The sequence below is a fragment of the Peromyscus eremicus genome, chromosome 3 (assembly GCF_949786415.1).
Source record: "Peromyscus eremicus chromosome 3, PerEre_H2_v1, whole genome shotgun sequence".
NCBI lineage: Eukaryota > Metazoa > Chordata > Mammalia > Rodentia > Cricetidae > Peromyscus > Peromyscus eremicus.
In genome coordinates, this window is record NC_081418.1 from 22,934,897 (window position 1) to 22,947,693 (window position 12,797).

The following is a 12,797-nucleotide window of genomic DNA, read 5'->3' on the forward strand; positions in this document are numbered from 1 at the left end:
AGGTTGTTCCTATTTATCCAAGATAAAATGTGTGAGTTCATGTATGTATATATATGCATGTATGTGTCACATGTATAATCATAGAAGTGTGAATGTTTCCACATACATGTCTTCCCAGAGCTATGCTTAATAGTTCACTTTGGTCCTGGTCCTGTTAGATATGCTTTGTAAATCTTTCTCTAATGAAGCATGATACAAAGATGCTCATTTATGTAATATCCAAAGTTTTGACAACTCAAACCACAGTTTCTCAACCCTTGCTGAATAGAGGAGATGAGGGGCACCATCTTTTTGCTATGCTTTATTTTTCTTGGACAATGCAACCAGAGCCATCTTGGCTTTGTGTGCTTCAGAGGTTTGGAGACTCCCAGTCCGTAAGATGTTCACAGAATTTGGATGGTATGCACTCATAGGACATTTGCCCCATTTCATATTTCTGGACTGGCTGATTTATTCACTGTGCACCAAGAATGCTCGAAGCAGTATATGTGCACTATAGTGTGACAAGAAAGAGACATGAATGACTTTTTTCAGATAATCTAAGATTTAAACACCACAGAGCTGGCATTCCTTTGCAGCTGGCATCTCTCAATTTGTTTATAGGATTTTTTTCTATGTCTAAGGAAAGGTTTTCAAATCAACCTCTGGATACCAGAGGATATTACAAAGGCATATTATGTATACAGTGTCAATGTCACTATTTGCTCCAGGATTCCAGCCCCTATTTGATGAATTGTGTGATTATTTTTACTCAATATATATTCACTTACCATCACGACAAGGTCAAATTCATGGCATGACCTTACTTTATTACAATTCACTTTCTGTTAAATAGTACCATCTAGTAGCCATAACATAGTGAAATATGACTAAAGTAAAGTATGTCTTTATGGAAATATGTTCTCATATACATCTGGGCATATGCATGTAAACATTGTTGAAAAGGGGTTGAAACCTGTCTTGTTCTGTTTTGTGTTGCTATAACAAAATATCTGAGGTTGTAGGCAGTATAAGGGAAAGAGGTTTACTTGGGCTTAAAAAGTCATCCTAAGAGGCCTTCATTCTGGGTCACAACATGGTAGACAGAGTCACATAGCAGAAATGCATGTATGAGAAGAGGGTAGGCAGCTGAACTGAAGAGGCTAAACATGTGGCATGGTCTCAATTCATAATGGCCTGCTCTTTGCTAACTAAACCAGTCTATGAGAACTTGCTTAATTTCCTAATAAGTACACCACCTACTTCTGGGTGTGGAATCTCCATGACATAATTACCTCTTTCTAGGCCTAACTCTCTAAGGTTCAACCATCTCTGGATATGTTGGAGAGCAGGTTTCCTGTCCATGAAGGTTTGAATGCCATAACATGTGCAAATGCTAGTAGAGTGTGAACTAGTAATTCCTGCCGTGGTCCATGGTAGACATACCTGCACCTTATTTTACTTCATGCAGCTGTGAACTTATCCATTTGCATCTACACAACAGGACTTGCCATATACTCATGATCCTTCTGACCACCGATTCCAATAGAAAGAAGCCACCCATACATAGCATACGTTTCTCCTCCACTGAGAGAAACCCAGATTTACTGACATGTTCTAACCATCTTATGACTAATGAAAAATGACGTGTGGTGACTTTGGATTAATGAAGAAATAGATCTCTACTATGTTAGTTCGAGTGTACTATGTTACTGCTCATTATTATAACCACATACCCACAGCCCCTCACATGAGATACTCTGTCTGTATTTCACAAAGAAGTCATAGAAAACATTAACCACATCTTTTTTGGGATGTTTTGTCACTATGGAGTTTCATACATTTATTAACAAGAACAGAACTTTTGCAAGGTAAACCTGAATAATCAGTAATTATATTTTCAGAGAATAGATAGGCAGAGCTATTTAGACTAATAACTATTAAATTCTCATCAATATTAATGACTTCATGTCAAAACTTGTATGTTTGTGTATCTATTTATACAGTAAGTGTGGTGGAAAAGGAAACATTTTCAAAGGATGAAAAGCCAACTTCTCAGCAGTCATTCACAGCTCTCTATTAAACATGCTCTTTCCGAACGTTAAACTACTCAGAAAAATTTAAAGATAATTCTTATATGATAATGTATAGAATGCAATCAAGGAAAAAGCTTAACATGGAGAGTTATCTGAAGAACTCTAGAGGCATTCAATCACACATGAGTTAGAGTTAATGCTTAGTGCAGAAGCAAATGGGACAGTTGGTGTGATGTGTTCAAAAGTGAGCTACCTTCTGCAGGATGAGTATTATTGATTTACATGCTTACCCACTCAGGACTTTTCAAACTCATCAGAGTGAGCAGACTTCTCTAACTTGAGAATCACATAGAATGTACTGGTGGGCAAGACAGTCTTAATAGTGCTGTTAAAGATAAATTATGATCTGCTTTTGTCTCTCTTGCACTGTGACATTGTCAGCAAGATCTCTTTTTATCACATTGCTCTGTTCTGAGAATTGTTCACACTCTGCTGATATCCATTTCAGTTTGTTTAGACCCTCTGAGCAGACACAGTGTCTTTGTCCGGAGGACAGGACTAGTACTGCAGTGTGTGGTCTGAAAGCCTTGTTCTCTGTTTTCTCCTGGCTCTTATAACTCTTCCTACAGAAGAGTTGTTCTCACATGCTCTGGTAAGGCTGTGTAAGACCTTGTACTTATGCATTTACTACACAGATCCTGTATTTGTGCTTACTATAGAGGAAGTTTTTTTTTAATTTTTATTCAGAATTATCCAAGTTTTAACAGTTGTATAACAAGACACATATATATACATCTAAACATATACGAATACACCACATAAAACTTTTGTTCATCACAAAAATTGAATGGATCCTATAAATATCCTTTGCATTTTGAAAAAAGACACCCTAAAATAACATTAATAATGAAATATCAGAATTCATATTTAGACTATGATATTTAATTTGAAGGACATTGTATTAGTCAGTTTCTTGTCTCCATAACAAAAGTGTGAGGAAAAAAAAATGAACTTAAAGGGTTTTTTTTTGTTTTTTTGTTTTTTTTTTTTTGGTTTTGCTCATAGTCTCAGAATTTCCAGTTCCCAGCTGGACTACCCATTGATTCTCTGGGGAGAAAGTCTATTCTAAAGTCAGGAATAAGACTAAGGTGGCTGCTTGCTGCATCCTCCAGGAAGAGAAGAAAGGAAACCTTTGCTGGCAGGCTTGTCTCTTCTTCAGCTTTTGTTCCGTCTGGTCCCCCAGTCTTTCAGGAGGCACTACTGACATTTGGATAGGTCTTCTCCCCACCAGTTGCTCTCTCACACACCAATTTAGAAGTGTCCACACAGACAAACCCAGGGATGTGCTTTCCTAATGTCTTAGGCTTCTACAGCCCAATCATGTTCCTAATGGAGACAGATCATTATATCCATGCTCTTGATTCCTTTGCAACACAGACTCCTCACACTTACTGGGTTAAAGGAAGAGGCCCAGATTCCCATCCCTGCATTTCCACTACTAGTGGAACATGGCTGCTGCTACACCCTGCTTCAGACAGGAAGAACTTATGTAACTTCTGGTTTGCTCTTCCTCAAACTTTCGTTTGTTTTACTTTTAGTTTTAAAAAGTATTTATTTTTCATTTTATTTGGGATTACTGACAAAAATTGTCTCTATTTAAAGTATAAAATGTGATGTTAGGTTGTATATTTATATTATAAGGAGATTGCTGTGGTCAATTTCATGGAGCGATGACCTTACATAGTTAACTTGTTCTGGTGAGAACACTGAACACTAGTCTCTTTGTCTATTTAAAATTTATATTTTATTGATATTAGTCACCATGCTGTACATTATAACTCCAGAACTTGTAACTTATAGTATGTACCTATTAAGCAATGGCCTCTCATTTTCCTATCCTAACCTCTGGTAACTAGCATTCAACTCTTTTTTGGAGTTTGCCTTACATGTGAGGTTATATTGTATTTCATGCTTCATATATTATATTGTATTTCAATAAGTGAATTATTTTACTTTATGTGATGTCTTCTGTGCATATACTTGTTAGTTCAAATGGCATGGCCTCTTTCTTTCTTAAAGCTGAATAGTAATTCATTGTGTGTGTCTGTGTGTATGTAGATCTTCTTTATCTACTCATTCATTAACAAATATCCAGATAGGTGTTATTGCTCACTAATCAGTGATGGGATGAATATGAGAATTAAGATATCTCTTTGAGATACTCATTTTATATTTATATATTTCTTTTAAATATATACCTACAAACGGGATTGCTGGATTATATGGTAGCTCTATTTATTATCTTTAAAATATCTTTATTTTCCATAACGGCCATTTCAATTCACAATCTGACTAATAGCTCTTTTTCTTCCACATGTTCATGTGAATTACCTTCCCAGGTATGAGGTGATGCTGCATTGCAGTTTTGACTCAGAGGAAGTGAGTCAAATATTTTAATGTATTATGGTACTAATCAATTTCCACTAGTTCATCATGCATAATGCTGATGTGCTAGATATTGCCAATGATGCACTTGAAGTTACAACAAAGGAAAGTCTTTGAGGGCTACATGTTCCCCATATCTTTGTTGTATGACTGAAAAATGAATGATCTTTTATTATCGAAACAATGTATGTAAGAACATAAACCATGCAAGGAATTTAATGTATGGTTCTTGTGTCCCAAGCATTCTCACTTCCACAGGACGTGAGTGCAATGTAGAAAGTATGTTCTGCAAACATGTTATAGTTCTTCTGAGAACTTTGTGAAATGAGTTTCATATTAATGTGTAAGAATATACATTTTTGTCTATAAACTAGTTACAAGAAATGGTTAACAAAAGTCATTCTAATGTAATCTACCTTGTGAGATTCAAGAATGACTGAGGTAAACCCCTCAAATTTATGAACAGATATAATGAAACTAAATGAACAACTTAAGGCAAGAATGAATATCTATACCAAATGCAAGTCAGTGACCAATGAAAACATTTTTTTAGGCATGGGTAAACTTGTTTGTCTTACACAAACCTTTTCTGTAAAACTCACACAGCCTATACACTCAGAAAAGCTAAGCTCTCATGTGAGAGAAGGTAATAGGATGTCAGGATTTTTAAAATAAAGATTTTGCCTTATGGGACAACTATCAAGTAGTTGTTTTACCCTATGAACTTCAAAACTCCATTAGTAAGTTCAAGTTTCTGTGTATGTCTGCATATGGCTTAAACGCAATGTAATGCTGTGTATAAGATGCTGATTATAATGCCAGGGATAAAGTGTTCTCTGAACTAGAAATACTTGATATTTTAGAGCAGATATGCAACACATTAATCATACAACTGCTGTAATAAAGTTGTAATCATGAAGTGGGTCATTTTGTTGATTAGTTACTCACTGATGAGCAATATTGTTTAAGTATCAAGTTGTCTCAATTTTTTGTTTGGCTTTAAGTATTCATGCACTTGATTCAGTAAATACTAAAATTTCAAGGTAGACTTAGATTATTTATATTTGTACTCAATAGTAATAGATCAACAGTATAGTGATCAGGTTCATGGAAATTAAAAGGTATCTCATTACATTTTTTGTAAAAATAGAAAATGAATATTTGTAGGCACCTCTTTTTCAGAGGCCAGAAACATAGTTCAGGTGGGAGGGAATTTGAGAGATGGTTTATTTCATAAAAATGTTTGTTTTCCATATTTTCTACAATAGCAGTTTGGGATGGTGTGCAGTCAATAATGAGAAGATATTGAGAACATGGTCTTAAGACACATAAAGATGGACCAGCCAAGGCAGAGCTGGCATCAGTTGTCCACACCTCACCTGCAGTGGTCATTTCCCCCTTTCATTGTCTCACTTAAAGCTCCTGCTTCAGATATAAATGTTTGATTTCCAGACCACACTCTGTCTTTGTGCTTAATGTTTATGTTCTGCAAGAAACATAGTCTTTAAAATGTACACACATAGCCATGATTTTAAAACAATTAAAAGGAAGGCACACAGGCAAACATACTTTCTGGACATTGGATCATTGGACAAGAGAACCTTGAAATATGGATTAGCCATTTATCATTCAGTATAGTATAATCAATGAGAAAACATTTTAGATGTTCTTTGTAATATTATAGGGAAAATATTATTTCCAGAAAAATAATTTCCAGAATACTTTGAGTTTTGTGACTAAGTAGGCAAGTAAGTTGTCACACCTTCCGACCCATATCTCCACATTCCAGTTGGATGGCAAGAATTATCTGTAGATACTTCAGCCCACAATGCTCCTATGAGATTTAATTTTGTATCCTAGACTATTGTTACTTTGTCACTCTTACAGTCAAAAGAAAATTCATTGATTTTCAATCTTTTCATGTTTCCCTTTAGTCAATAATCAAGTTGAGTCCAACTTGGTGGCACTCCAGAGGTAGAGGCAGCATCCTAGTCATGAGTTTAGGAGCAGTCTAGGCTATATAGTGAGGCTGTGCTTCAAAATACTACCACTAATAAAAATTAATAAAATTTATTCACTCCCATCTCTGAAATATCTGTTAAATTCATGTCTTTCACACACACACACACACACACACACACACACACACACACACACACACACATTGTGCAATGACCAAATCAAATTATCTAATGCATACAGTGCCCCATATACTCATCTCTGGTTTTGATGAGGGTCTTACTTGACTTGATTTCACTATGTGTGGAACATAAAAATTTAAACCCAGAAAGAGAGTAAATGGTAGTTTCTAGAGAAGTGGGGAATAGAAAGAGAGAAGAGATACTTGTCAAAAGAAATAAAATTACAGAGACATGATAGGGAAGTATTTTCCATGTTTACCTTTGATACATTCCTTCTGGACTTCAAGATTTCCCTCCATTATGTTCCATATGTCTGGAAGAATTTCTCTGACCCATCCTCTACTAGATAAAAATCAAGATGATTTTATCTTCCAGATTTTAGGATAAACTCTTCTGTTATACCTTCACTGCTTTTAAACTTTGTGACTTTAAAAATATTACATGTGCTACAGGTAGCATTTCAGTGTGATTCATTTAACTGACCCCAGATTAGACTGTGAACCACCTGGAGATCAAGAACCATGCTTGCACTGTTTATCTCTGTTTTCTCTATTCCACTTCCTATTAACAGAGTCTCATTCCATAGTTACTGAATTCATAACATGAAAGTAATCAAGGTTTGTGGTACTGAATAGGTCAAGAGACCTATTGATGAGGCTCTTTTTTTGGCATTTCATTGTTGATATTCTCTTGTAGATATTGTCCTATTCTCTTCAACTAATAGGGAGAAAGATTGAGAGTGTGTAACATATAAAGGCATTCTGATAATTGCAACTGGAAGGTGCTTTGATTTGGAAGCTACACTCAGGATGTTCTTGACTGTCAGTACTGCTCAAGGCTTTGCAGCCCACGGCCTGGGGCAAAAGCATTTGTTGCTTTTGGAGCTTGAATTGTTTCACAGCTACATTTACACTTACTCTTTGTTACTTGGAGTTTTACTGCCCATGTAGTTTTCCATGTTTCTTAGCTTGCCACAGCAGCACTTGAAAAAAAGATATGCTTTTTTTCCTTTTAAAAAGCCATTTCAGCACAAATTTTTATCAGCATCTAATAGATGCTCTCAAGTTTGCTAAGATATATTTTAGAATATTTTATTTTGGTGATCAAGTTTATCACCAGGGCTGCCTTTTTAACAGATTTGTGAGTATTTAATACTGTTTCTCTGGCTAGAGGCGCTATGCTGCGCAGCGGGTTTCTAGAATTAATTTCATTCTTTCTTATAGGAAACTTTTGGCGTATGTCTTCCCCAATCCCCTCTCACTCTTAGTATGATATTTTTTAAGCTGTTTATATTTACAGTTCTTCTAAAGACAGATTTTCTTTAAAAGTTTAGTTACTTGCAAATACCATCCCAAGTTATCCATAAGCCATTCACCTTCATAAGGTAGAGTTTAGAGGTGGAAGTGTGATGATTACAGGTAGTGACACTGATGTTGAACACTCACAGCATTCCAGAGACTTTCTTTGTCGCTTTAAATGGAGTGTCCCATGCAATCCCACCATCCCCTTGAGAGATATGGTTAGTATCCCCCAGTCTCTAGAGGGGAAAAACATAAGCTTCTACACAATAAGTTAAGTTTTGTACATAACACAGTTGTCGACGATGAAAGCCTAGTCTGAGTTCAGGTAGTCTACTCCAAAGTCCACATTCATAATCACTATGGCTGTGGAGAATATAATTTAGAGCTAAACAATGGACATTCTGACTGAAAATCAGAGGTTTGTCCATCCATTAGCGTGATAGCACTTTCTGGATATAGTAATTCTTCCTTCTTTAAATTGTATTCTGCAATTCTACAATTTTCCCCTTGTACTCGTTACCTGCTGCTGATAAATTGCTCTGTAAGTGTTTTTTACCTTCCATCTTGGGACAGTTTCACTACTGTTAACAAGTGCATGACAGAAGTATCACATTATGATTCTTGTTGATTCTGAGAGAAAGTACCATAAAAGCCACTCTCTGTATGCCTGAATTTATTTTCACTAGCCGAACAATGGGAACACATCTAACTCTAAGAAAAAGAATCAGAGGAAAGTACATGCACTTATGTCTTTTCTCCTAAAAAAATCAATATGAGGATTGTAGGAAGATGATGCTTGTATAGTTAGGCAAGTGTACATTTGGATATTTAATCACAAAATAGATTTTATTGAAATATAAAAAGCAAATACTCATACAAAAGGTATTCTAAAGTCAAAGGATCAGTACTAGACTTGCCAATTAGTGTTAGAAAGTTTTTAGATATGTTATAGCTTATATTAGCTGCCCTGTGTCATACCACAGTAAAATGTTTTTTTCTACCTCTATTTTCCCCTTTTCTCCCATTGCTGCTGGCTACTGAATCCAGGGTCCTGCGCATGCTGGCGTGTGCTTTTTCACTAAATAGATATCTTCAACCTAAAATAGTATACTTTGAAATGTATTTAATTTAGAGAAGTATTAATATATCTTTAGTTGCTTCTACTATTTTATAATTGTGTGGGGTAATATTAACTCTGAAACTACCATGGTTTTCACTTTATATGAGATACTAAAAATTGGCCTATAAGAAATTGATATTATAATCAGGCAAAAGGGATAGTTGGGAAATTAACTTCATACTTATTCTATATACATTCCTATGTCTAATTCTCCTCCCTCAAAGAACCTTCCCCTTCAATTTCATTTCTTTAGGTCATAATATTTAGTCTATGTTAAAAGCATTGCTTGCCTTGAAATTTTTGCTGTATGCTTCTTGAAAATGAACCATTCTTATTTTTTTCCTTGGCTTAGTTTTTTTTAATTTGGAAACATTAAATCTTTTTTTTGTTCTTGTTAATTTAAAAAAATTATTCATTTAATGATAAGAAACTATAGACAGAAAACAGTTTGGGTAGAGAGGGAATAAAAAACCGATGCAAGGGCACAGAACTGAAAGGAGAAAGAACATTACAATGAAGTTGGTAGCAAAGACACCCTTCTCACAATTCTCATCATTCCCTCTGAGATGGAAGCAGTCTATCTGAACCATCTCTGAATACATGAGGGTCTTGCTTTGTTTTCATAGATGATAAGTCAAAAGTCTGAAGAATAACAGTGAACACGAGCCTGGCCTTTGCTGTTGTTAGGTGTGACCGTGAACACACTGTTAGTTGCTTATTCCTTCTATGACAAATCCTGTGTCTAGAATATGGTTCTCTACAGTTTTCTGTCCCCTAGTAAAATTTACTTTGATCCCTTAAGAATATCTAAGGAGGCATAGCTATTGCCTTTGAAAAGGCAAGCAGATGCAACAGAATATGGACTCTCAGCTTGACATTTTTTTTCTTTTTAAAGTTGTTTTACTACACAGAGAAACCCTGTCTCGAAAAACCGAAAAAAAAAAAATTATAAAAATTATAAAGTTGTTTTAACCTCTCCAGTGTTTTAACTTTGGTTTTGTAGGGTGAAGTTATGGGACATAAACCCATTAGAAAAACCACATTTTATTTTAGATGCAATAGGTTTACAGGGAAATCAGTACAGTATTTCTTAAGACCTGCAGTTTTTCAAATAAAGCAACTTCTGTTATTTGTGAGAATTGTCCCACATCAATCATGCTGTCTCAAAGAAGTGACAGAGCTGGGAACAAATACTAGTAAGTCTGGCCCCTAAGTTAATGCACTCCAGGAATGGGTGTGGACTCGTCCCATCATATGTGTCTGATAGAAGAATATTCTCAGTAGACATCTATGTCATAACAAGTGACCTACATGGATAAGTCTACAGGTACAGGTAGACATGGTCTAGAACATGGCTCTAATTCCTAATGAGCCTCATTTAAGAGAGCTCTTTGACAATTATCTTTTACTTGGAGAACTTTTATATAATGGCTAGAGAGTCCAAAAAGGCTGAATATAGTAATCAGGCTCATATTTGAAAAAGGACTTGGGGTCCTTAGGAGTGGTTCATCAGGAACCTGGCCAAAGAACTTTATTGGGAAACTTAGCTTTTCAATGGACATGTTGGGGGATTCCTTTAGCAACCTCAGCTGAAATGAGTCAGTCCATGTGGTCCATGGTCTGTCTTAGCTGTTAGTTCCAGTGGGTTCTGGGGTTATGCTTACAGGTTGTGTATCCTGCACGCTCCATGTCAGAATGAGTGATTTCTGCTTTGAGGCCCTTTGGGTACTGGTTCCTTTAAAAGTTTCAAAGAGGCAAGATGGGATCTTGGAGAATATCATCCAAGTGTGACTTGTACAACCTCACTTGAAGTGACCTGCCTTTGTGTTGTTTTTGCAGATTGTCAAATGCCTACATGCTAGTGAATGTGGGATGTTATAACTCTTTTCTTATACTACATTTTAAGCATTGAAAGTTTAAAAAAATTATCCTGTGTGTTGTGATTGGTGATAAGGACTTTTTTTTTTTTTTTGTGTGTGTGTGTGTATGATGGGTTAACAAGTGAAAACATGCCATGTTCTCTTTGTAAAACTACTTTTATTTCTAAAATAGTATTGACATAAGCAATCAAAGTAAATAGGGTACCAGCTGACATATTTATGCAAGTCATATAGCTTTAGCGCTTATGGTGATTCTGAGCCAGAAAAAGAACATAATGATTATAAAAGTTTATTTCAAAAGTGGGTTTAGTGATAAGACATTATTTACTTTAGTTTATATTTGAATTCTTACTCATGCTAGGAGGCCTTTTCTTCCTTTAGTCAGTGTTTTATATGGATCTTCAGGTCATGCTTGGTGGGTTTTATCCACCCACACCTCCCCTTTCACACCTGCTGAATAAAAATAGAAGTGGTATTTTATCACTTAATAAACAGTGGCCGGATACTGGAGGTGCTTTGAAGAACAGTAACAACGGAAGTCATCATTTAATTCCAAGCCTCCCAGCAAGAGCTGGAATGTGTGTTTTGCATATTCTTAGATGTGGAGATGTAAATAAACACCCATCTTTTAAATTCTTTTCTCAGGTCACGTGTGCCAATTTAACAAATGGTGGAAAATCGGAACTTCTGAAGTCGGGAAGCAGCAAATCCACACTAAAGCACATATGGACAGAAAGTAGCAAAGACTTGTCTATCAGTCGGCTCCTCTCACAGACTTTCCGTGGTAAAGAAAATGACACAGATTTGGACCTGCGCTATGACACCCCAGAACCTTACTCTGAGCAAGACCTCTGGGACTGGCTGAGGAACTCCACAGACCTTCAAGAGCCTCGGCCCAGGGCCAAAAGACGGCCCATTGTTAAGACCGGCAAGTTTAAGAAGATGTTTGGATGGGGTGATTTTCATTCCAACATCAAAACAGTGAAGCTAAACCTGTTGATAACTGGGAAAATTGTAGATCACGGCAACGGGACGTTTAGTGTTTATTTCAGGCATAATTCCACTGGTCAAGGGAATGTATCTGTCAGCTTGGTGCCCCCGACAAAAATCGTGGAATTCGACTTGGCACAACAAACCGTGATTGATGCCAAAGATTCCAAGTCCTTCAACTGTCGCATTGAATATGAAAAGGTTGACAAGGCTACCAAGAACACACTCTGCAACTATGACCCTTCAAAAACCTGTTACCAGGAGCAGACCCAAAGTCATGTGTCCTGGCTCTGCTCCAAGCCCTTCAAGGTGATCTGCATTTACATTTCCTTTTATAGTACGGACTATAAACTAGTACAGAAAGTATGCCCCGACTACAACTACCACAGTGACACACCTTACTTCCCCTCAGGATGAGGACGAACAGGGAATGAGACTGAAGCCTGAGGAATTAGAGGTCATAGGACAGGGCTGTTACCTCAAGGAAGAAGGTCACATCTGTTGCCTGGAATGTGTCTACACTGCTGCTCTTGTTGACTGGTGCAAACACACTAGTGGAAAACAATTGATGTCATTTCTGCCCAGTCAGCTGCATCTCTCAGCATAGTTGTAAATCACCATAGATCTCAAAGTCTCACCTGAAGACATGCTGTCACATATAGAGGCACATGAGCACTCACTCTTGCACATTTCAGCTTGCATCTATCATGGTTCCCTTTGAGAGGGCTTTCATTGTCTGACTCATGATAGTTCAGGATAAACTATGATCAAACACAAAGAATTAACTAGACAGAGGATGTGTCTAACACGCTATTATGGAAATCTCTTTTAAGGTCTTGAGTCCATGCTAATCAATAATCCCCACTCATGCATTCCTACTGCTTGGAGTAGCTGTGCTGGTGAAC

At 36.6% G+C, this 12,797-nt stretch overlaps 1 protein-coding gene across 1 annotated transcript; it reads left to right on the forward strand.

Moving 5' to 3' along the window:
• The first annotated feature begins 317 nt into the window (after window positions 1–317).
• Window positions 318–12,309, forward strand: Nxph1 (neurexophilin 1). Its single transcript, XM_059256454.1, has 2 exons — window positions 318–374; window positions 11,548–12,309. Exons 1-2 carry the CDS (start codon window positions 318–320, stop codon window positions 12,307–12,309), a joined length of 819 nt encoding a protein of 272 aa, XP_059112437.1.
• Window positions 12,310–12,797: the final 488 nt, after the last annotated feature.

What these genes read in the sequence shown, in the direction of transcription:
- Nxph1 (XM_059256454.1), top strand. Translation starts at nt 318, where the DNA reads ATGCAACCAGAGCCATCTTGGCTTTGTGTGCTTCAGAGGTTTGGAGAC. An exon ending in GGTTTGGAGACTCCCAGTCC is followed by an intron (nt 375 to 11,547) that starts GTAAGATGTTCA and finishes TTCTTTTCTCAG; the next exon opens with GTCACGTGTGCCAATTTAAC.